The following is a 20,279-nucleotide window of genomic DNA, read 5'->3' on the forward strand; positions in this document are numbered from 1 at the left end:
CCCTTCTGTGTCAAGTTGACCATTTGCTCGCTTCTTTCCTGTCTCTTTGGTAACTTGAGCTGACTGTGGACTTTCATTGAGGTCAAACTCCTCATAATCAAGATTATCATCCAACGAAATAACGTTGTCCTTTGGAGCTTTCTCATTTTAAGGCGATGGCAGATCAGAAGAAGGAGCCCAAGCATATTTACCGGTAGCTACAGCGCCATTAAACATCATATCCAACTTCGCCTCCATATCAGGATTGATGCCTCGAACACGCAATTTCGCATATTGTGGATTTATCTATAAATCATAAAGGTAACAGTTAGTATGGAGACATAATACTACAATATCAAACTAAATAACATTAGAACATAGATAACTTTGTGCTACATACCTGGATTTTATTCCTCCACCATTCATCTGATGCATCAACAGTATTTTTAGTGGGATTCCAACCAAGGCCAGTTTCCTTCCCAATCAGATCTTTCCATAATTTCCATTCTTTTTTTAGTAAATCCCACTTGTTCTTCAATTGTGATTTGTCATAGTTATTTCCAGTCTCTGCATGAAAGTTTGCAACCAAGCTAGCCCATCCTTCTTTATTAAAGTGAGTACCAGGCCTTTGTCCTTTCCTAAGTTCTTTGATACATAAGTCGCAAAATATAGCTACGGTTTGAGGATTCCAGGTAGCTGATTTAGTTCCACTTTGCCCATTTTCAAGGTTGATCATCTCAATGCAATTGTCACCAATAATCTTCTTTCTTCCCATGTTTACTAAAGAATTATAAAGTATATGCTACAAATTACATACACCTCTTAGGAACTACTGAAATAACCAAACAATAGCATCAAAACTATATATCGCTATATCTAAATGCTTAGGAACTGTGGCTAACATACTAGAATGCAGAACCATAATCAATGGAAGTTCAAACAAAACAAAAGAATTTTCACAATATGCCCTGTGTCCTTTGTATGCCTTGATAATTCTTCCACCACCAAAACTTTCCAACGATAGCAACATCATCTTCCATTAGTGAAATACATATATATATATATATATATATTTATGCTTCTAAAGAGCAAGTACTCTAAAGACTTGGTATCAATTACGTTTGTTCAGAGTGGCTTTTTCCTTTTGACTTTCAACTTCAATATTTACACAACCTAACCAATTCGGCTTCAAGTTATACATCTAGTGAGCGTATGGATCAATTATATTCCCAAAACAATTAATATAAACCAATTCACATGATTCATTAATTCATTACATAGCACACAGAACACAATTCAAAATTTCATACCATGAAAACACCAATTCAATGTTTCAGAGAATACTACTGACCTATTGCAGAGAAATCGCCTCTTCAAGATGGCACCTGCAATCAACCTTTTGGCCTCCCTACAATAGAATTATAAATATATCAATTCATGTATAAGTTAATAGGGATTATATACAACCAGAGAAAGATAGAAACAGAGAGATAACCTTGATAAAACGAGATTGAGAAGAACGGCATAAAGAGGAACACCTTTGCAGAATTTATATAAGAGACAAACCCTAGAATTGAAAGAAGGCATCGCGCCCAAATTGAGGAGAAATAGGCAAAATGGCGGGCAGATTTGACAGAAAAACATAGCAAACTCGCGTAGATTTGAGAGGAAAACGGAGCAAGAGCGCGAATCAGATTTGGATTTGGCGCTGGGTATTTTAGGATTTTACAATTGTAAGCGAGTCATCCGCGTCTTCCCCGAGCGTTTCGGAAACCCAGATCTGAAAAAGCAAGTCGCGACCTGCTTATGAAAATTGAGGTTTTGCGCCGTGATTTTTATAAAAACACGGATTTGGAAAATTTACCAAACGGGCTGAAAGCCCAAAACGTTAAAAATAAGCTAAAATTTTCGTGAAACCGAAATCCCAAACGGAGCCTAAGTGAGTTTGACAATCTATACAAACGCTAGAATCAAATTATGATTTGGTTCTAAAATTATAAATTGTCAAAAATATCATATAGGCTAGTAATGAATTCCACTATCAGTTTAGTTAGCTTGTGTTGGTAGTAAGGATATAACGAGTCAATCTAAAAATCAAACTCGCTCGTTCAACTTTTGAGTTTCTACTAAGTGAAGTTGAGCTAGACTAGCATTTCAATTTCAACTCAGCAAACTAATCCCTTGTAATTTCTTGATGAACATTTAGGTATATAAATTAGGGATTGTGTTTTTGTATGGGAACTCTCTTCATCTTTGACATGCATGAGGGTTAGCTTAAGATGTGTAAAACGTGGTACATAGTTCGTTAACTGTAATTGGTAATATACTTGTAATCTTCTTAATTTCTGCTTTTGTGTATATGAACATTAGAAAAGAATTCTCCTTTTTCTTTCTTTTGACTAATTCGGACGAGTTCATTGTCCGTATTATTGCAACCAAAGACGAAGTCTCTGGTACTTTACTTTTTTGTTTTACGTGCACAAATTTTGTAATGCATCCTTGAAATTCAATTGACAGCTAAAGGGTAGATGTAAGGTCTCAATTCTCAACATAGATCTCCATATCCAGTACGTCAATTCGTCAAACTGGGTTTGAACCATGCTTACATGTTGCACTTATATATCTGTTTAGCTAAATCTGCCATGGATGAATGAAATTTCACATTTTCAGAAAAAAAAATTAATTTCTTGCGACATGCAATAAATAAAAGATGTTGAAAGAAAAGTGTTAGAGAAAAGAGTAACTAGGAATTTTAGAGTTCTAAAAATAAAAGATTTCAGCCGGCATGCACGTTAGAGAGAAAGATAACTAATAATAATCCGCAACATTAATCGACTAATGTTAAGCAGGCCTCTATGTTGCTTGAGAATTTTTGAAGCATAAACTAAGCTATTAGGACTATACAAATAGTGTTGACCTCACGCTGTGGCCACAATCGCCACATATTGCGTGTGATTTAGAGTCTGAAAACAACCAAACCTATCTTAGTTTAGTCGGCGATGGCTTAAAACAGTTAAAGTAAGCATTAGTAAATGACGACTTTTAAGTTTTAAGAAGAAGAAGAAAAGCAAAGTCACTAATAACCGAGTTTCATGGCGACTCCCAAGAACACCAGGTCCAACCCTCCAACCATATAAATGTCCACCAACCAACACCTAAAATTCACTTCTCTCATTCTCTTTTATTTGCTCTAGTTCCTTCTGCAAATTATGATCCTTGTTGTTCTAGGACAAAAGAGAGAGAAGTAGTTAACAAAGCTGAAAATGGGTATCTGCTTTGGATCTCCTGCTAGTCAACCCAACACCATCACCCCATCAACTCCAGGTAACTAGTACTACTTCAAGTTCCATCAAAGCAAAGATAATTGGGTCACTAAAAAGATCAAAACTTTCTCTGGATTCTCAAACAAAGATGGGATCTTTCTTACTTTGTGTTTAATGTTCATATATCCTTATATATCTGATGTATGCATCTTTTGTGTTCATTTCTATAGGGACAAGTGAAAATCAAAGCAGGTATAGACTTTCACAGACAAGCAGCAGCACAGGAAGAAGTCAATTCTCTCATTTTTCAGAAGCAACAACATCAACACTAAGCCCAAGATATGATGATCAGGAGTCAACAGATGGTGAAATTTTGGAGACATCAAACTTGAGAGTCTTCAGTTTTGCAGATATGAAATCTGCTACTAAGAATTTCAAGTCAGATCAAATTCTGGGTGAGGGAGGATTTGGTCGAGTTTTCAAAGGTTGGGTGGATGAGAAAACTCTTCAACCCTGTAAGGCTGGCACTGGAATGATGATTGCTGTCAAGAAATTAAACCCAGAAAGTGTGCAAGGCTTTCAAGAATGGCAGGTGATTGTTATTCCAATCTATGTTGCATTATTGAGCCTTATTAATCATGACCATGTGTTCTTTACTTCTTTTTATCCATCTGGTTTAATAGAGTTGGCATCTCTGATTGGCAAAGCCTATTGCTCACAGGTGATCTATTATTTTCAATTCCATTAGAATTCAGCTGAACTAGATGGGGCCCACATACCTCCTCCATTGCTCCATGTAACTGTTTTTCCAAGCTAATGAACGTTTTGGAGGTTGACTAATGAATAATGAAACAAGGAATGATTTCAAACTTACCTATACAATATTTCTATGAGTTGAATTTGTCATAATCCAGGAAATTCTTTCTAGAGCATTTTTTTTCTTGCACCATTTTGTTCGGAAACTTAATCTTCCTAATTATGTTCCAAACTATTTCATTCCCTAACTTGATCAGAGTTAGCTTGGTATACCATTTCAGCTCAGTAATTTTTATTGGAAATGGTTTATTGAACAAAAGTTTTTGAATCTTCCATTCCCCAAATTTGTAGCGAGTTGCATTATGGGAAGTTGATAATTAGTATGGGATAGCATTGGGATTACAACCCATTTTCAATCGAAACCACCAATTTTGAGTTGAAGGTCTCAACCTTCAACATGAAGATCACAATGCTTCCTTTGGCATCTATATCTAACTCATTGAAGGCCAAATAACTCTTTTAAACCCCAATGCCAGATAGTGGTATTACTGGTATGATTCTCATGCCACATTGTGATTGTTCTCCTAGTTTTATGGATCGTTTGGTTCTCAAGGGTGTTAACCCATTTTTATCTATTATGATTTCTTTTGAAGCTAATTAACCGTCATACTTGATAATGCAGTCAGAAGTGAACTTTCTAGGTAGGCTTTCTCATCCCAACCTTGTAAAGCTATTGGGATACTGTTGGGAAGACAAGGAGCTACTCCTTGTTTATGAGTTCATGCCGAAAGGTAGCTTGGAGAATCATCTTTTCAGAAGTATGTATGAAATCATTGTGAAATAAAACAGTTGTGCTTAAGTTCATCATCATAAAATCGTGGTATTGACTATATAAGTCACTTTGAGCAGGGAATCCTAACATTGAACCGCTATCTTGGGACATCAGAATCAGAATAGCTATTGGAGCAGCTCGAGGCCTGGCGTTCTTGCACAGTTCAGAAAAGCATATTATATATAGAGATTTCAAAGCCTCAAATATATTGCTTGATGGGGTTAGTTCTGTTATCCAATCCCAGCCTTTCAAATCTCATTCACTATATTGAATTCTGCTTTATTTTGTGCTTAACATCGTCTGCTGGTATCTTCTGCAGAATTATAATGCAAAAATCTCAGATTTTGGTTTGGCGAAATTGGGACCAACTGGTGGAGACTCACATGTGTCAACTAGAATTATGGGGACATATGGTTATGCTGCTCCAGAATACATTGCAACAGGTAATGTTTCCGAATTTCATATATGAAGTATATCTGTGTTCTTTTCGATCCCCTTTCTCATCACCAAAACCAAGCTAGTTGGTTTCTACTAGGAAATTGATAAATGAGGCTCTAATGCTCTAATACTCAATGCCTTTACAAACGGGCATTTGTACAAAACTGCAAACAATAGTTGACATGTGCATCATCTTTTCAACAGGTCATTTGTATGTGAAGAGCGATGTGTATGGTTTCGGTGTTGTGCTGCTTGAGATTTTGACAGGGTTACGAGCACTTGATACAAAACGCCCTAAGGAGCAACTTAATCTGGTAGACTGGGCTAAACCACTTCTCCCTCATAAAAGAAAGTTGAAAACCATTATGGATGCGAGGATGGAGGGCCAATATTCCTTCAAGGCAGCTTTACAGACAGCAAATATTACTCTAAAATGCCTAGCACCGGATCCTAAAAGCCGACCTTCCATGAAAGAAGTCTTGGAAGAACTGGAACAGGTTCAGGCAATCAGTGAAAAGCCAAAGCCAGCGTTACTAAATACCTTTAGGCAACCTACTTCTAGTCCTCGATCATATGTACTTCAAGAACCTCCTCGTCGTTCCCCGGTTCCCTCCAGGTACCAAGCCACTAGATGAGATGAGAAATGTCAACCAAGCACTTGAAAAGACCAAGTATTAAGGTTGGATCTCACAAATTGTATCTTCATACATTGAGATTAATTAGAATGTTAGGCCAGTCGATCACCTTTTGTTCTTTTTCCCAATTCAATTTTTTATTTTTTATAGCCATTGTTTTTATTCATAACAATTCATGTAGACAGCAATTCAGCTGAATCAGATGATATATTCTTCTATAGACCACACCAGAATCAACTTTTCTATCTCTTTCATTTTCTTCATAGAAAGTGTTTTGTTACCATAAAACCCCCATTTCCCGGTTACTTTGGGAATACACAGTAAACAAGCACATAAACAATCTCATCTTTCCTCGTAAGCAGATTCTGCTGAAACTATCCTTATGAGCATAGTGTAATCCATATAACAAGCACTAGAATAATTGTAAGAACCCTAATCCATACATTCATTAGCAGAAAGATGGTGATGCTTTAAGAATGGATCATGAATCATGAATCATTAAAGGTAATGAGCATGATTATATTCAATTAGAAAGAAGATTAGTGGGATAAAAAGGCCCGGTTGCGGTTGTTGAGAGTTGAGGCAGCCAAAGTGAAGTGCGCAAAGTGGTGTAAACAAATGAAATGCCCATATCCACCAAATGCAAAACCAGCTCATGTTATTTGCATGGTGGACTAGAAACCAGTATAAATATAGCATTTTCTATTAAACTTTCATAAAGAAATGTTTTGAATCTTTAATCACGGATTAGTCACAAAAAATTAATTGGACTTTTATCCGGCGTATGGAGAGGTATTCTCTGTAACTTGTTCTTTTCTTGGATCTAAAAATGAAAAACCATAACGTTTGCAGTAAACTTGCCTAAATTTCTATACATGTTATAGGGAATGAACCCATAAATCGAACAAGGCACAACCAACATTCCCTTAAGGAGTGTGTGCAACTGCGCAACGTTATGAAATGCAGTGTGCAAGTGTAACTGCATGTGTATTCTCTGTGCATGTATGGCTGTCTTATGCTTTCGGTTTCTCAACTCCCTGCTAAACCAACCCATCAGTTTCTTCTGAACTCTTCTTCTTCTTAGGCTCTTACTTTCCATCTTCTCCATTGTCTTCCATTTATTGCCAATCACTGTTTGTAATAGTTTTATACATTGACATGATTTTGGGCTCCTAGCTTCCCATAACTGTTATAAATAAGCCTCAACTCTCTTGCTTCTTGATGGGGTCTCCGGTTCAGGTGTATCGATTTGTAAAGGTAGGTCCTTTATCTATGAGAGCGTATTCAGCGCACCCGTCCATCTCCGCCGTCCATTTGACGCGGACTTTTGACTTTTTCAAAATGGACAGCGGAGATGGACGGGTGCGCGGCGCACCGGGTGCGCTGTATAATTTTCACTTTATCTATATTATTTAGTTATACAAATTCGCTTATGTTATTGATGGTGATGCTTACTTCTTCACGTATATGTTCTGCTTTAAAAACTGAGAAAGGAAAGAGAAAAAGTTTCAAACTTTTGAATTTTTCGGGTTTTATGTGTTCTTCATTTGGAATCCGAAATTGGGTTTGACTATGAGTTAAGTTTCACCATATTCTCTGGCTTTGTTGATGTGGGTTTCTCTTTTTATGTACAAATTATATGACTTTTGGCTTATAATCCTTATATAACTTGAAGTTCTTAGGTATCTGCTGATTACTTGATTTAGATTAACACAATGTTAAGCATCAAGATGATGAATTCAGTTAGTAATGTTCAAGAAAAAATGCATTAACCATATAGCTTAACACAACATAGGTAATTTGATCCTTAAGTTGGTGTTAATTTAAACCAACAGTACCTTTATTCCTTGTGCTTGGGTATCCTATATGGTGTTTGATGAAATGCTTCAATCAGTAAAGTTTCCTTTGTTTGTGGACTTTCTGTGCAAATTTTGTACTTTATGTTCTTTTGGACCTATTCTACGTATTTTGAATCCCTTTGCTTTCTGTAGCATGTATGACTACGCAGACTGAGATTTTGTTCCTCCTGAGCAGAAGGTTGTCTTTGATTTAGTCGATTAGCTTCTGTTCTTGATTATAGAATGGACGAACAAAGTCGTGTTGCCACGAACCAAACTTATGAGGGTTTGGCTTCTTTTATGAGGAAATGCTTGTTCAGTGTTCTGTCTGTTGGCCCTATTCCTGCTCACATCGCCTTCATCATGGATGGGAACCGAAGGTATGCAAAGAGATGGAACTTAGCAGTTGGGGAAGGCCACAAAGCCGGATACTGGTGTGTCATGTCTCTTCTTAGGTACTGCTTGGAAATGGGAGTGAAGTACGTAACTTTCTATGCCTTCAGCATTGACAATTTCAAGAGACCCCCAGACGAGGTACAACTTCTAATGAACCTTTTGCAGGACAAGATTGAAGAAATGCTTGAGAAAAAAAGTTATGTGAACCAATTTGGTGTTAGAGTATGCTTCATTGGTAACTTGAAGCTTTTGAGCGAGCCTGTCAGGGTTGCAGCTGAAAAGGCAATGAAGGCGACTGTTAATAACTCCAAAGCTGTGTTGATAATCTGTTTGGCCTATACTTCAACTGATGAGATTGTCCACGCTGTAGAAGAATCCTGCAAGGAGAAAATGAATGAAGTTCAAGTACCTAATGGAAGAAAGGTTAGCAATGGTGTGATTCATCGAGTCAAAGAGGGAGGGAAGGTTAATGGTGTGACTGAGACTTATGCTCACATATCCTGCAACAACAATTTTGATGGAGAAGCAGCTCTAGGTACTAGTGCGCCTTCCAATGGTAATAGCAAAAGAGTTGAAAAGGTGAAAAGGGAAAATGGTACAGTTAATCATGCGGTTGCGAGTAGTGGTTTTGTTGAAGAGAGTGGGAAGCAGCAGCAGAAAATTCCTCAACTGAAGCTGGTTGATATTGAGAAGCACATGTACATGGCAGTGGCACCTGATCCTGACATTATGATCCGAAGTTCTGGCGAGACCAGGCTGAGCAATTTTCTTCTTTGGCAAACTACTAACTGCCCACTGTACTCTCCGGCTGCACTGTGGCCAGAACTGGGTTTATGGCAATTGGTTTGGGCAGTGCTGAACTTCCAGCGCGACCACTATTATATGGAGAAGAAAAAGAAGCAGGTGTAACATCCTCAATGCTACTGTACTCCTTAGATAAAAAGGATCATGATTAAATTCGTAATGAGTTGTATTGTCAACCTGAACTATGTATGGCCTATGAATTCTGTAGTTTGTTGTTTACACATATTTAACCACCATAGTTTCTAATGCCAAGCTCATTATGCGACTCTCAGTGACTATGCCTTTAAACCGTTTGTCAATTTAGCCAAAAGGCGTGGTTATGCAATAGTAAGCTTATGCAACTTCTTCTGTAATTGGTTGATGTACACATGTACACAGTCACATACCAAATGAATTTAGGAGAATTCTATGGCTCTTGAATAACTGCATTTGATTTTTAGTGGGTTATGAGTCGGAAAGCACGACCACCCACTTATATAGAGGAGACGTATGTCACTAGATCAAATGGTAATAGGCGAGGAACGAACATAAAACATTTTCGCCTAATGTTAAACTATGAAACAATATGCACCAAAATAAACAAATAAACATACAATTTGCAATAAACTTATTGCCTAAGTCTCTAGACATGATGCAGAGCATGAAGCTAGGCGTGAAAAACCACATAAAGCGCCAAAACCAACGTTTAAAGGGAGGGAGTGTGTTATTGGAACTGTGCAACGTTGTGAAATCCAGAAAGTACGAGACCACCTCTCGTTTTCCTTTCTTTTCATAGCTTTTGTAGCTTTGTACACTCTCTGTGTATTCTCAGTTACGTACCTGCCAAACCCTTCAGTCACTTTCTTCTAAACTCTTCTACTTCATCTTCTTCTTCTCCGGCTCATATTTTTCGTGTTCTTCTCCCATTATCTTCCATTTATTGCGATCACTGCTTTTCATAATTTTTAATAACTACATGTTTTTGTGGCTCTTAGCTTTCCTAACTGTTATAAATAGGCCTCAACTCTATTCCTTCTTCATCAGTTCATCATGGGGTCTCCGGTTCAGGTCTATCAGTTTGTAAAGGTAACTCCTCTATCTTATTTTGTTTTACAAAGTTACTTATGTTATTCATGGTAATGAAAGCCTCATGCATGTTCTGCTTGGAAAAACTGAGGAAGGACAACGAAAAAGTGTCAAACTCTGAATTTTTCAGATTTTAATCATAGTCAAATTATTGACTATTGTATAAAGGTCAATAATTTGATTACATTTTCTGGCTTTCTTGATGTTGGTTTCTATTTTTATGTACCAAGTATAAGACTTTTAGCGTATATTACTGGAATTCTTAAGTATTTGTTGATGCACCAACTTAAGCATCAAATTTATATAGAATTTACCCCAAGTAGATTTATATGGTTAATGCATATTTTCTTGTGCATTACTAACAGAACTGGACTATTGAGAATTTTTTTGGAATTTTGTTGTGCTTGGGTATCCTCAATGCTTCCATTTACTAAAAGTTTTCTTTGTTTGTGGACTTTCTATGTAATTTTTGTCCTTTATGCTCTTTTGTTTCTATTCTTAGTGTTTTGAATCCTTTGGCTTTCTTCTGTAGTACGTATTATTATAGAGCTTGTCAAGCTTAGTTGTAGTGTAGACTGAGGTTTTGTTCTTCTTGAGCAGGGCTGTGTTGGATTCAGTCGGTTAGATTCGCTTGATCATACTACAATGGATGAAAAAAGTTTTGTTGCTGCAGCAAACAAAACTTTTGGGAGATTGACTACTTTTCTGAGGAAATGCTTGTTTAGTGTTCTGTCTGTTGGCCCCATTCCTGCTCACATTGCCTTCATCATGGATGGAAACCGGCGGTATGCAAAGAGAAGGAACTTGCCGGTTGGGGAAGGCCACAAAGCCGGATACTGGGCTCTTATGTCCCTTCTTAGGTGCTGCTGGGAGATGGGAGTGAAGTATGTGACTGTCTATGCCTTCAGCATTGACAATTTCAAGAGATCACCAGAGGAGGTGCAAACTCTAATGGACCTTTTGCAGGAGAAGATTGAAGGCTTGCTTGACAAGGAAAGTTATCTGAACCAAGCTGGTGTCAGAGTATGCTTCATTGGTAACTTGAAGCTTCTGAGTGAGCCTGTCAGGGCTGCTGCTGAAAATGCAATGAAGGCGACTGCCAATAACTCCAAAGCTGTGCTTTCAATCTGTGTGGCCTATACTTCAACTGATGAGATTGTCCATGCTGTAGAAGAATCCTGCAAGGAGAAAATGGATGAAATTCAAGTACCTAATGGAAGAAAGGTAAATGGTGTGATTCATGGAGTCGAAGAGGGAAGGAAGGTTAATGGTGTGACTGAGACTGATGTTCACAAATCCTGCAACAACAATTTTGATGGAGCAGCAGGTACTAATGAAGCTTCCAATGGTAAGATTGAAAGAGTTGACAAGGTGAAAAAGGAAAATGGAACAGTTGATCATGAAGTTGCAAGCAATGGTCTTGTTGAAGAAGTTAAAGTGAATGGGAAGCAACAGCATGAATTTCCTCAAGTAAAGCTGGTTGATGTTGAGAAGCACATGTACATGGCAGTGGCACCTGATCCCGACATTATGATCCGAACTTCTGGCGAGACCCGGCTGAGTAATTTCCTTCTTTGGCAAACTAGTTGCTGCCCATTGGAAGCCCCGGCTGCGCTGTGGCCAGAACTGGGTTTATGGCATTTGGTTTGGGCAGTTCTAAACTTCCAACGCACCCACCACTATCTGGAGAAGAAAAAGAAGCAGGTGTAGCATCCTCAATGCCATTCTACTCCTCCATAGATCCGGAATATCATGATTAAATCCTGGGATGAGCTGCATTGTCAACCTAAATTATATATGCCTAATATGCATGCTATGAATTATGTAGTTTCTGATCCTTATACTGATATACACAATTATACATCATAAATTAACCATCTTAATTAGTTTCTGATGCCAAGTTCATAATGTATGACTTTGCCTCCAAACCGTTTGTCCATATGGCCAAAAGGCTTGGTAATGCAATAGTATGCACTTCAACTTCTTCCATTTGTGGATGATCGATTTAGTATCTCCGATGATCAAATCTTGCTAGTAAAATATGCCCATGCCAGTGATCAACTACACTCGAATACTGATTGGAACTCAAATAGGAAAGCTTCCCCTTAACCATTCTATAATCCCCAAGTGCCATTACCATTCTATAGTACTCCACATCCATTATGTTTCTGCTGCACAATGAAGCCCTAAAAGGGCTACTAACGAGCTGAGGGGGTCCTGCCTCCGGCCACCACCGGAGGACCTCGATCAGTAGAAGATTAAACTTGCTTCACTTCATCAATTTGATCACTGATTACAGTTCATGGCAGCTACAGCTTTTCGAAAATGACGTAACACCCATATCAACTTTTCTTTTATAAAATAGGACAATTTTTTCCTGATAATCAACCCAACTCCTCTTTGGATGGTCATGATTCAAAACCCCATAGTCCGTGATTAGTGAACTCAATGACAGATGGTATCATGTTGACGAAGTTAAAACCTTTATTGAGACAAAAATGTGGAAAAAGATAGCCTCTGATACAAGGCAAAAGATGATTTGGCTATTCCTAAATCAAACAGAAGAAAGCTAAAGGAGATAGCAACAGATTGATACGAATCAAATCAGAGAGAGAGACTAAATTCAAGTGGTTAATAGTTCATTGGTATCTGATATTAGTTGTCATCAATTTTCCTCCACTGAATTAAACAGAAAAGTCACCACCTACCAACTGCTACTGATACTATAAAGATTGCTAAAAACCATAACTAGACTACCTATCCCATTATGCCTCTCTCTGTGGTTCATGCTCTACTTGTAGCCCTCCTCTTAGTTAAAGCCACCTCCACCTCTCACCACCACCACCACCACCATCATCATCACCACAACCAACTCAAGTCCCTCCACTTCGCGCTCTTTCAACACGAAACCATCAACAAAACCGGATACATTGTTGTTAATGGCGTGGCCGGAACAGGTGTTAGTCAAACCACAACTCCTTTCGGCACCCTCTTCGTTTTCCAGGATCCGATGACTGTCACAGCCAATCGCTCTTCAAAGGTAGCTGGGAGAGCTCAAGGAACTTCCATCACTTCCAGCTTGGATGGGCTTGAGAGCATTTCCATTGCTAAGATAACATTGCGGTTGAAGCACCACCGTGGTTCGATTTCCATTGTCGGAGGCACACATAACATCAAGCCGGCTGATCATCCTGTTGTGGGAGGCACCGGTGATTTCAAGCTTGTGCAGGGCTATGTGACATCGTCTCCAGTCAATCTTACGGGCTTAACTGTTACCTACAAGATTGCATTCCATCTTTACTGGCCTCCCTATGCAACTCAAGCTTCTTAATCCCAGAGGGTCATTGTGACACAAAAATGTTTTGTGCATCTCCACTTTTGCTGTAAAGTCTTTAGAATTTGAATAATAAAAGCTTAAGCGAGTGATTAGATCATCGATTAAATCTAAAGACCAACTCAAGGAAAGAAAACAATAGTTAATCTCTTACTTTGAATCAATCTGATCACATAAGTAAATACAAAAATTTCAAGTTACAGCGTACAAACCACGTCCACGGTCATAATTCCACTCAAAAAGCTTGAACAAGGTGCAAGCATTTACAGAAAGTGTAATGGTAAGATTAGATGGGGTGTTAACTTCACGTATACCTGATTAAGAATTCAACACTACGTGGACACTACTAATCAAAGAATCAAATACTATGAAGCAACCAGGGAAACTTCACAGGTCAATGCATTGGCTACAGCATTCTGATCCCCAAATCAAGACCGAGGCTTGTGCAGACGAGGTCTGTTGCAGAAAATCCGCCCATTGGCCCTCACAAATGCAGCTATAGCCACACTTAGACCAGCCCACAGAAATGAAAAGAACAAGTGCCGTAGATCGTACCTAACTGCAAATTATTCAAAGACAAAAATCATCATTTACTTGAAGATTTGGAGAGATGCCTAAAACTATTGTCTAGAAGATTAACCCACTATAAACCAACATTATTCCAGTCCCATCATTTAAGCTAACTTAGTCAAAGATGTACTGTTATTAATCATTCCTTACCTTGCCTCAATGACAAAGTTGCAAAAAAGAACCCAGTCAAAACGAATGACAAAGCCAGAGGAAATGACTGCAAATTGAAATAATGTGAGTTAAATAGACTGACAAAGGTCAAGATTAGGTATTACAAAACAATTTAAGTTTGCTCTGTATCCGAGGATGAAATCATGTAATAGTGAGACTACAGAAATCCTAAAAATCAGAAATTAATGGACATCTAAGTTTTACTCACAGCAACAGCCTCAAGTCCTTTCTTTTGAGATGGTACTGTCATATCTTTGCTGACTGAGACAATGTAATGTCCTTGCAGGAGGTCAATTGCATCCTTTAAAATTTCCACCAAAATATGATATTGTCAGCAGATTAAAGTTGCAGATATTTACTTCATATAGGAGATGCTAGACATGTGACTCAAATGGATGGGAAAGATATTATGAAGTCAAAGAAATGGCAGTGAATATTTTCACACAAACCCGGAAAAAGAAAAAGAAAAAGGAGAGATAATATTAAAGCAGCCCTACCTGTTTAGTTCCATCACAGAAGTTATTGTAGTAATAGCGTAGAAGGGAATTGATTCCATCCTTAACCAGACCTTGCATTGTCCGCTGGCCACATCTGAGATCCAGCCAAATATAACAAACTTAATACTAAGAAGACAAGGAATAAGATTTTCCCATCTTATTCTTATGGCAATGCTCTAATCCTAGGGACAAAATGTGCTATATATGGTGGAGAAACAATCACAACTCAGAATAGATCCATGGAAGTTTACCTTACAAAATCCCCTTTCAAAGCAGGAGTGCCAGAATATTGCATGCTTACATCATCCCCATGATCAGCCCACACTGGTAAACAGAAAACATTAGAAGTAATACACACATCTGCACAATAGTAGGCATTCTAACTGTAATCTAAAGAGAGATAGAGAGATAGAGAGAGAGAGAGAGAGAGAGAGAGATGGGACTCACAAATTTTAAAGCATTCATCTAAATTGGGGTGTGAGCTAATAGTTTCCTCAGCAGCAAAAATGCCAAGCCTCCTAAGTTGGCATTCCAACATATTTCGGCCTATCATACTCTGCAGCCATGATACTTTCAGGAACAAATGATGCACATAAAGGTATATGACTAGAACAATCAACACTACTGGGAAATAATAAAACATAAAGCAGTAATTTGGTTTAGGCTGCTCTCAACAAATGTGGTTATTTTGAGGTCGGATTATTTTGTGAACTCCATATAACAAACATTACTGATTGATTAAGAAAATTTGTCCTTACCTGGGTAACATTTGTACGATCTAAGCAATCAATGCAATTGGTCCTTACAACTCCTAATTGCTCCTTCATTTTCTCACCCTTTTCATTCAATAGAAGATACCTACATTTCAACCATAAAAAAATGCACAAAAGAATAGGTAAGATTATATTCTCATATCGTTAGTCAGTAAATAAATCTTCAGATATATGCATGGGAGTGAAAATAACAGACTGTGTCTGAATATTGAAAGAAATAGGTTTAGTTTATTTCATCCACAACCACTACTGGAAGTAGTTCTAGAATATTTTCCTAGTAACTTTGAGAACTTCATATGGTTTTTGCAAAAGGAAAAATGACAAAACACTTGGTATACACTACCCCTAAACTGGGATATTTAGATAACAATTCTCTTCTGAGTGATAGCTTGATATGTAGTTGTCTCATCCGCTGAAAATATAATCCAAGAGGTCCTGACTCACAATCACATCCCAGTTTCTCAGTTACTAGTTATTTGCAGGATGGGATGCAAAGTGCACACATAAGTTCATCACTTCATGTGCACGTTAAAGACTGGAGGAGGTTAAGTTGAAATATATTGTTGCTCAATTCCATAACAGCTTAAGCTTTTAGTTCCCGGAGAATGGTGGTAGTGGCAGTATAACACTTGGTAATTACAGTGATAGCTTGTTACGGCATCTATGTAAAATTCACATCAAATATGAAATTTCTATTATCCGCAGAAAAACTGGTGTCTAGTGCTAAACTATTTAAGCTGAACCAAACCTAAAAAAGTAAAAGGACTTCTGAAGCAGCAAATAACTAGTGATACAATAAGTATTTTGGTACATTTATCGACTTAGATATTGATTACAAGGTGATGGAGAACATACCCGTTTCTGTCAAGAAAATCTACTATTTGTTCATAAAGGATAGAGAGGCGCTCAAAATGGACATGTCCACATATATGATGAAAATCGAAGTGCCAATATCTACAATATTCAGCAGCAGGTACCATCAGAAGACAGATCTATTTTGATAGCTAAACAAAGAAAAAGGCTTGAAAAGGATTACATAAAAGAAATTCTACCTTAGATCATCACTCACGATATGCTGCATTGCATTTGCAAATTTTTCACTCAAACGTCCTTCACCTCCATGCTGGAAAGATAAAAAAACTATCAAGATTAATACTACCCCAAGAATTGTATCCTTATATATGATCTATACAAACACATATGCATACACAAGGATATACATGCCTCCATATGGATATTACACAAGTGTATGTATATAATGTGTATTATCAGATATGTCACACAAAAAAAAATGGCAGAGAAAGTGCTCACCGTGTTGACAAGATCAACAGCTAACACTGCCCCATACTTTTTTCTTAAATCCAGAAAATGCCTCTCTGCCACTCGCGGCTGCAAACGTGCAGTGAACCAGAAGTCAAATGCGTACAAATTGCTACAGATCAAGAATAATAGATAAGAAAAGATATAATTGCCAACTTACCGCTTCCTCAAGTCGCACAATTTCAAACTTAGGCTTATATGTCAAATCAACAATTTGATCCCAAAGTAATGGAATTGACCCCCTAACCTGTAATTACAGCCGTAAACATGTAAGATTACACAAATGTATAGAAGACAAACTTATGTGGAAGAAAGCATCTTTGACAGAAACAAATCAAGCCTTTATCTTGACAGTCTTCATACACTTTGAAAACTTGAACCATCAAATGAGTAAATCCCCATATTTACTGTCCACCAGGGTAAAATTGAGAATCATTTCGCATGTTCTAGTACTTTTTATCAGTTTATAATGGTCAGAGAGCCAAACAAGCCATTTGGCACGAGATACTCAGGAAATTGCATCATGGTCCCCATGAAGGGCATTAGCAGTATTCCCAATATCTCCAAAATCTAAAAGTCATAGCTCCCAATCTCCCATCAAGAATAAAGTTCTGGAGGGGCCAGTGTGTTTGTTATTGGCAGATAAATATCATATTTTGATAGAGCAGGTAAAATAAGATATCTCACGATATCCACAGAGAAAGTATGGAACTTATCTAGAGTTTTACATTTTGATATGGAGTAACGTAGGTACCTACTATCTTCTATCTCATTAGGGGAATGGTTTAACCTTCCAATTCTTTTATTTTCCTCATATCAAGGTAAACTAAAAGGAGCAATTAATGTTGTTGAAACTTGCAAGAACTACCTACATACGTTCAAATTAGGCAAAATTCTTATGTCAGCAATTTTCAAACAATCTCATTTCCTATTTAACATCAAGGATTTTGTCGGTGAAAAAAAAAGGACCACACAGACAGAAAATCCATAACACAATTACATATGCACAATTTGGCATACATTTTACCTGGACAAATGATGCAGTAAACCCATTCAAGTGCATAATCTGCTCTGTTTCAACAAAATTTGCTACATAGCCATCAGAATCAGCCCCTCTTCTCCACATCCGAGTACCTTCCAAGAAATGCAAATTATATTCAACTAGGTTGACAAAAACAATTTTATTTATTTCTGTGGACATCATGCAAATCGCATCAGATAAATGTGGCCTCTACATTGCTAATTTTAGCATACATATAAGCCTGTCGGATATCCATATCTTATAAACATAGATCCACACCAAACCACTGGTTTTTGTACTTCCTAGTTCCTACTATAGCAACTGAGTAATGTTCAGCAGATCATTCTCAAGGTAGTCAAGTACTTTCTAATAGTACAATCTGACCATCCTATTTCAGTTTCTGGTTAAGGTAGTCCTTTCATATTTCAAAAACTTTATGACCATGCAAATTTAAAATAGACTAAAGCATATATTTTTGCAAGTAGATATTGTTTTATCTGAAGTTAAATATATTACAACCAGACTTACCATTTCGCCTAGTGCATCTCCTAGCAATCAGAGTAACATCGATAATATCTTTTCCAATGGCTGCTTGAAAATGATGATAACCTGATGATCAGTTAAGGATAACCCTCAACAGCAAAAACAGTTTAAAAATCCAACAACAGCACACTAAGGAGCTAAACAATATGATGTGTGTGTATGTAATATGTGTTAGTGCATCGATGTGTGTATGTAGGCACATGTGCAAACAGCTGGAAGCTGAAAGCAAGAATGACAGAAGGATACTGCCTTGAACAATAGGAAGTAGGTATGGATCAAGCTGCCAAAAAAGACCATAAAGATTATCAGCAGTGACTAAATTGAGAAGTGACTTTTCTGCCGGAAACTGAATTTCCAACAGTATAAACTCAGTGATAATCTAATCCCACCTTGTTATCAATGAGGTTCTCCAACATATAATTGTTCCAAAGAAATCTAGGCTCTGCCTGTGGCATAACATTTGGATGTGAGATCGTATCTTAGGACCAAACATACACACACATGTAAAATCATCAGTGAGACATAAACAAAGACTTACCTGTCTCCAAAGAGGAAGCACTTTAGATTCGCCGCCTAAATCATTCAATCGTTGCGAACTGCAATATACAAATAATTTATTCGTCTTTCTCATGAGGAGGAGGACTGGGGGAAACTTTAATGTGGAAAACAATTCACCTCAGTGTTAAGTTGGCCTCGTACGAGAAGTACAGACCAGGAGTCCTCTCTGCTATGTTTAGCAGCACAGAAAACTCGGTCTCCATCTTTTTCTGCCAAAGAGGTACAAGATTATTGTAGTAGCCACTCTCCATAATTTAAAAAACCGAAAACAGAAATACTCAGTGAGAGTAAAACAGCAACGGAGGCCAAAGCAACAAGAGATATACCTGATCTGCAGGGGAGTTCCTTAAGGAATGATCACACGGAAAAACCTTAAACGAAGAAACTTTATAGATAGGATGCCCCAAGTATGTACCAACAGTTTCCCGCTCCGTTATAACCATCAAATATGACCCTGAAAAACACAACAATCCAACAGCATTACAGAAATGGTAGAAATAACTACATCATAATTACGTAAGCATTATGATTTTGCAACTAATCATATGTAATTAACTGGATTACCTGCTACGAGCTTGAGCACCCCAGCCACACCGAAAATAGTCCTGATTTTCGGAACACGAACAGAGCTGGATTCTGGAAGCTTCTCTACACATTTGGAAATCCAAACACACACACGCAAATACACAAGCAATCAAAATTCCAGTCACAAATTGCTCAAGCTATAAATCGATGATCGAAATTCTTACACAAAACCTACCAATGAGGCTCATGGAGCCATCGACACGACTAACAGCCAAAGACGAGCCGTTGGATCCATCAGTAGGCTCGATCACATACTGATCCGGAAACTCCCATAGCCGCATTCGCGTGTAAAGCTTCGGCGCACCTTCACCTTTCTCCTCCGTCATAGTTATCCACCTCTGCAAAAATCAGCTCTCACATTTCACAAATCCAATTCTATCAATTCGAAATGGTTTGGATGACAGTTGAGAACGAACCTGGTTGAGAATTGAGATCACGATGCAATCCAAGTGTGGAAAGTTGTTTTCTGAAAGTGATGGAGGGAGCAAAAAGGGTGGGAGGTTTTGAGAGAATTGACGAAGTAAAAAGGGAGTAAGGGCGTGTTTGGATGCGTTGGCTTGAGATACGCGTAAGCCGGGAATGGGACTGTGTCTAAAGACTTCACCGATATTTTGGGCGGAAACTTCAACTGATTTTTGGCCGGAGGACTTTGCTTACCACTACTTAAATTGGTCATAGAATAATTAGAGAAGAAGAAGATGTTGACGTGGCTTTATCATTGGCCGTTGGATCTGATTACTGAGTGGTCAACAAGTTACGGTTAGTGATTTTTTTTACGCTTTCTGGTAAGTTTGAGATTTACTGTAAACGGTTTTTTTTTTTTTTGGGGAAGAATAAACCATGCAAACATTGGTTCCACGTTTTTTCATTGACACTTCGTTAGGAAAATTAAAAAAACATA

At 37.8% G+C, this 20,279-nt stretch overlaps 5 protein-coding genes across 5 annotated transcripts; 3 read left to right on the forward strand and 2 right to left on the reverse strand.

Moving 5' to 3' along the window:
- Window positions 1–48: 48 nt before the first annotated feature.
- LOC101308618 lies at window positions 49–754 on the reverse strand. Its single transcript, XM_004288997.1, has 2 exons — window positions 380–754; window positions 49–285 (listed from the first exon to the last, which is right to left on the reverse strand). Exons 1-2 carry the CDS (start codon window positions 752–754, stop codon window positions 148–150), a joined length of 513 nt encoding a protein of 170 aa, XP_004289045.1. The 3' UTR covers window positions 49–147.
- Window positions 755–3,038: 2,284 nt separating this feature from the next.
- On the forward strand, window positions 3,039–6,165 carry LOC101300847 (probable serine/threonine-protein kinase Cx32, chloroplastic-like). The gene is made up of 6 exons (XM_004287684.1): window positions 3,039–3,303; window positions 3,473–3,834; window positions 4,681–4,789; window positions 4,908–5,050; window positions 5,150–5,273; window positions 5,473–6,165. The coding sequence occupies exons 1-6, from the start codon at window positions 3,243–3,245 to the stop codon at window positions 5,901–5,903; spliced, it is 1,230 nt and encodes a 409-aa protein (XP_004287732.1). The 5' UTR covers window positions 3,039–3,242; the 3' UTR covers window positions 5,904–6,165.
- Window positions 6,166–7,145: 980 nt separating this feature from the next.
- LOC101301132 (dehydrodolichyl diphosphate synthase 6-like) lies at window positions 7,146–9,054 on the forward strand. Its single transcript, XM_004287685.1, has 2 exons — window positions 7,146–7,160; window positions 7,895–9,054. Exon 2 carries the CDS (start codon window positions 7,985–7,987, stop codon window positions 9,044–9,046), a length of 1,062 nt encoding a protein of 353 aa, XP_004287733.1. The 5' UTR covers window positions 7,146–7,160; window positions 7,895–7,984; the 3' UTR covers window positions 9,047–9,054.
- Window positions 9,055–10,567: 1,513 nt separating this feature from the next.
- On the forward strand, window positions 10,568–11,821 carry LOC101301422 (dehydrodolichyl diphosphate synthase 6-like). Its single transcript, XM_004287686.1, has one exon. It carries the CDS (start codon window positions 10,652–10,654, stop codon window positions 11,714–11,716), a length of 1,065 nt encoding a protein of 354 aa, XP_004287734.1. The 5' UTR covers window positions 10,568–10,651; the 3' UTR covers window positions 11,717–11,821.
- Window positions 11,822–13,467: 1,646 nt separating this feature from the next.
- Window positions 13,468–19,866, reverse strand: LOC101301715 (phosphatidylinositide phosphatase SAC1-like). The gene is made up of 21 exons (XM_004287687.1): window positions 19,795–19,866; window positions 19,554–19,716; window positions 19,358–19,441; window positions 19,120–19,247; window positions 18,911–19,002; window positions 18,774–18,831; window positions 18,625–18,681; window positions 18,482–18,515; window positions 18,221–18,301; window positions 17,699–17,805; window positions 16,832–16,918; window positions 16,663–16,740; window positions 16,404–16,474; window positions 16,207–16,305; window positions 15,337–15,436; window positions 15,026–15,134; window positions 14,830–14,902; window positions 14,579–14,672; window positions 14,290–14,382; window positions 14,061–14,127; window positions 13,468–13,899 (listed from the first exon to the last, which is right to left on the reverse strand). Exons 2-21 carry the CDS (start codon window positions 19,702–19,704, stop codon window positions 13,769–13,771), a joined length of 1,794 nt encoding a protein of 597 aa, XP_004287735.1. The 5' UTR covers window positions 19,705–19,716; window positions 19,795–19,866; the 3' UTR covers window positions 13,468–13,768.
- Window positions 19,867–20,279: the final 413 nt, after the last annotated feature.

The sequence above is a fragment of the Fragaria vesca genome, linkage group LG1, assembly GCF_000184155.1.
Source record: "Fragaria vesca subsp. vesca linkage group LG1, FraVesHawaii_1.0, whole genome shotgun sequence".
NCBI lineage: Eukaryota > Viridiplantae > Streptophyta > Magnoliopsida > Rosales > Rosaceae > Fragaria > Fragaria vesca.

Excerpts from the sequence above, each read along its gene's own strand:
- LOC101301422 (XM_004287686.1), top strand. The coding sequence starts at position 10,652 with ATGGATGAAAAAAGTTTTGTTGCTGCAGCAAACAAAACTTTTGGGAGA.
- LOC101301715 (XM_004287687.1), bottom strand. The coding sequence starts at position 19,704 with ATGACGGAGGAGAAAGGTGAAGGTGCGCCGAAGCTTTACACGCGAATG. Across the intron at positions 18,832-18,910 it reads GAGGCCAACTTAACACTGAG|TTCGCAACGATTGAATGATT; the intron begins GTGAATTGTTTT and ends TGTATATTGCAG. Across the intron at positions 14,383-14,578 it reads TCTGTGATGGAACTAAACAG|GATGCAATTGACCTCCTGCA; the intron begins GTAGGGCTGCTT and ends GAAATTTTAAAG.
- LOC101301132 (XM_004287685.1), top strand. The coding sequence starts at position 7,985 with ATGGACGAACAAAGTCGTGTTGCCACGAACCAAACTTATGAGGGTTTG.
- LOC101300847 (XM_004287684.1), top strand. The coding sequence starts at position 3,243 with ATGGGTATCTGCTTTGGATCTCCTGCTAGTCAACCCAACACCATCACC. Across the intron at positions 3,304-3,472 it reads CATCACCCCATCAACTCCAG|GGACAAGTGAAAATCAAAGC; the intron begins GTAACTAGTACT and ends TCATTTCTATAG. Across the intron at positions 5,274-5,472 it reads TCCAGAATACATTGCAACAG|GTCATTTGTATGTGAAGAGC; the intron begins GTAATGTTTCCG and ends TCTTTTCAACAG.
- LOC101308618 (XM_004288997.1), bottom strand. The coding sequence starts at position 754 with ATGGGAAGAAAGAAGATTATTGGTGACAATTGCATTGAGATGATCAAC. Across the intron at positions 286-379 it reads GGTGGAGGAATAAAATCCAG|ATAAATCCACAATATGCGAA; the intron begins GTATGTAGCACA and ends TATGATTTATAG.